The sequence below is a fragment of the Propithecus coquereli genome, unplaced genomic scaffold, assembly GCF_000956105.1.
Source record: "Propithecus coquereli isolate 6110/MARCELLA unplaced genomic scaffold, Pcoq_1.0 Scaffold10, whole genome shotgun sequence".
NCBI lineage: Eukaryota > Metazoa > Chordata > Mammalia > Primates > Indriidae > Propithecus > Propithecus coquereli.
In genome coordinates, this window is record NW_012133858.1 from 751,239 (window position 1) to 752,289 (window position 1,051).

The 1,051-nt window shown below is 59.2% G+C and overlaps 1 protein-coding gene across 1 annotated transcript; it reads left to right on the forward strand.

Moving 5' to 3' along the window:
- Nucleotides 1-79: 79 nt before the first annotated feature.
- LOC105808656 (testis-specific serine/threonine-protein kinase 2-like) lies at nt 80-1,051 on the forward strand. The gene has a single exon (XM_012642373.1). The coding sequence runs from the start codon at nt 80-82 to the stop codon at nt 1,049-1,051; it is 972 nt and encodes a 323-aa protein (XP_012497827.1).

Here is a 1,051-nt window from a genome sequence, read left to right on the forward strand (position 1 = left end):
CTGCAAGTCCAGGCCCAGCCCCGCACACGCCTGCCTGCAGTGTGAATGAGGACGATCGATGCTGGCCGCTCCTGGCACCATGGACGATGCCACGGTCCTAAGGAAGAAGGGTTACATTGCGGGCATCAATCTTGGCAAAGGCTCCTATGCAAAAGTCAAATCCGCGTACTCTGAGAGCCTCAAGTTCAATGTGGCAGTGAACATCATCGACCGCAAGAAAACGCCCACTGACTTTGTAGAGAGATTCCTTCCGCGCGAGATGGACATCCTGGCAACCGTTAACCACCACTCGATCATCAAGACCTACGAGATCTTCGAGACATCTGATGGGCGGATCTACATCGTCATGGAGCTTGGCGTCCAGGGCGACCTCCTCGAATTCATCAAGTGCCGGGGAGCCCTGCACGAGGACATGGCGCGCAAGATGTTCCGCCAGCTCTCCTCGGCCGTCAAATACTGCCACGACATGGATGTTGTGCACCGCGACCTGAAGTGCAAGAACCTTCTCCTGGACAAGGACTTCAACATCAAGCTGTCTGACTTCGGCTTCTCCAAACGCTGCCTGCGGGTCAGCAGCGGCCGCATCGTCCTCAGCAAGACCTTCTGTGGGTCGGTGGCGTACGCGGCCCCCGAGGTGCTGCAGGGCATCCCCTACCAGCCCAAGGTGTATGACATCTGGAGCCTGGGCGTAATCCTCTACCTAATGGTCTGTGGCTCCATGCCCTACGATGACTCTAACATCAGGAAGATGCTGCGCATCCAGAAGGTGCATCGTGTGGACTTCCCGCGCTCCAAGAACCTGACAGGCGAGTGCAAGGACCTCATCTACCGCGTGCTCCAGCCCGACGTCAACTGGCGGCTGCCCATCGACGAGATCCTCAGCCACTCGTGGCTGCAGCCCCCCGAGCCCAAGGTCATGTCTTCTGCCTCCTTCGAGAGGGAGGGGGAGGGCAAGTACCAGGCGGGTATCCAGTACAAGCTGGATACCCGGCCGGGCTCGAGGCCCGACCACCGGCCTGAGCACAACCTGGGGGCCAAAACCCAGCACTGA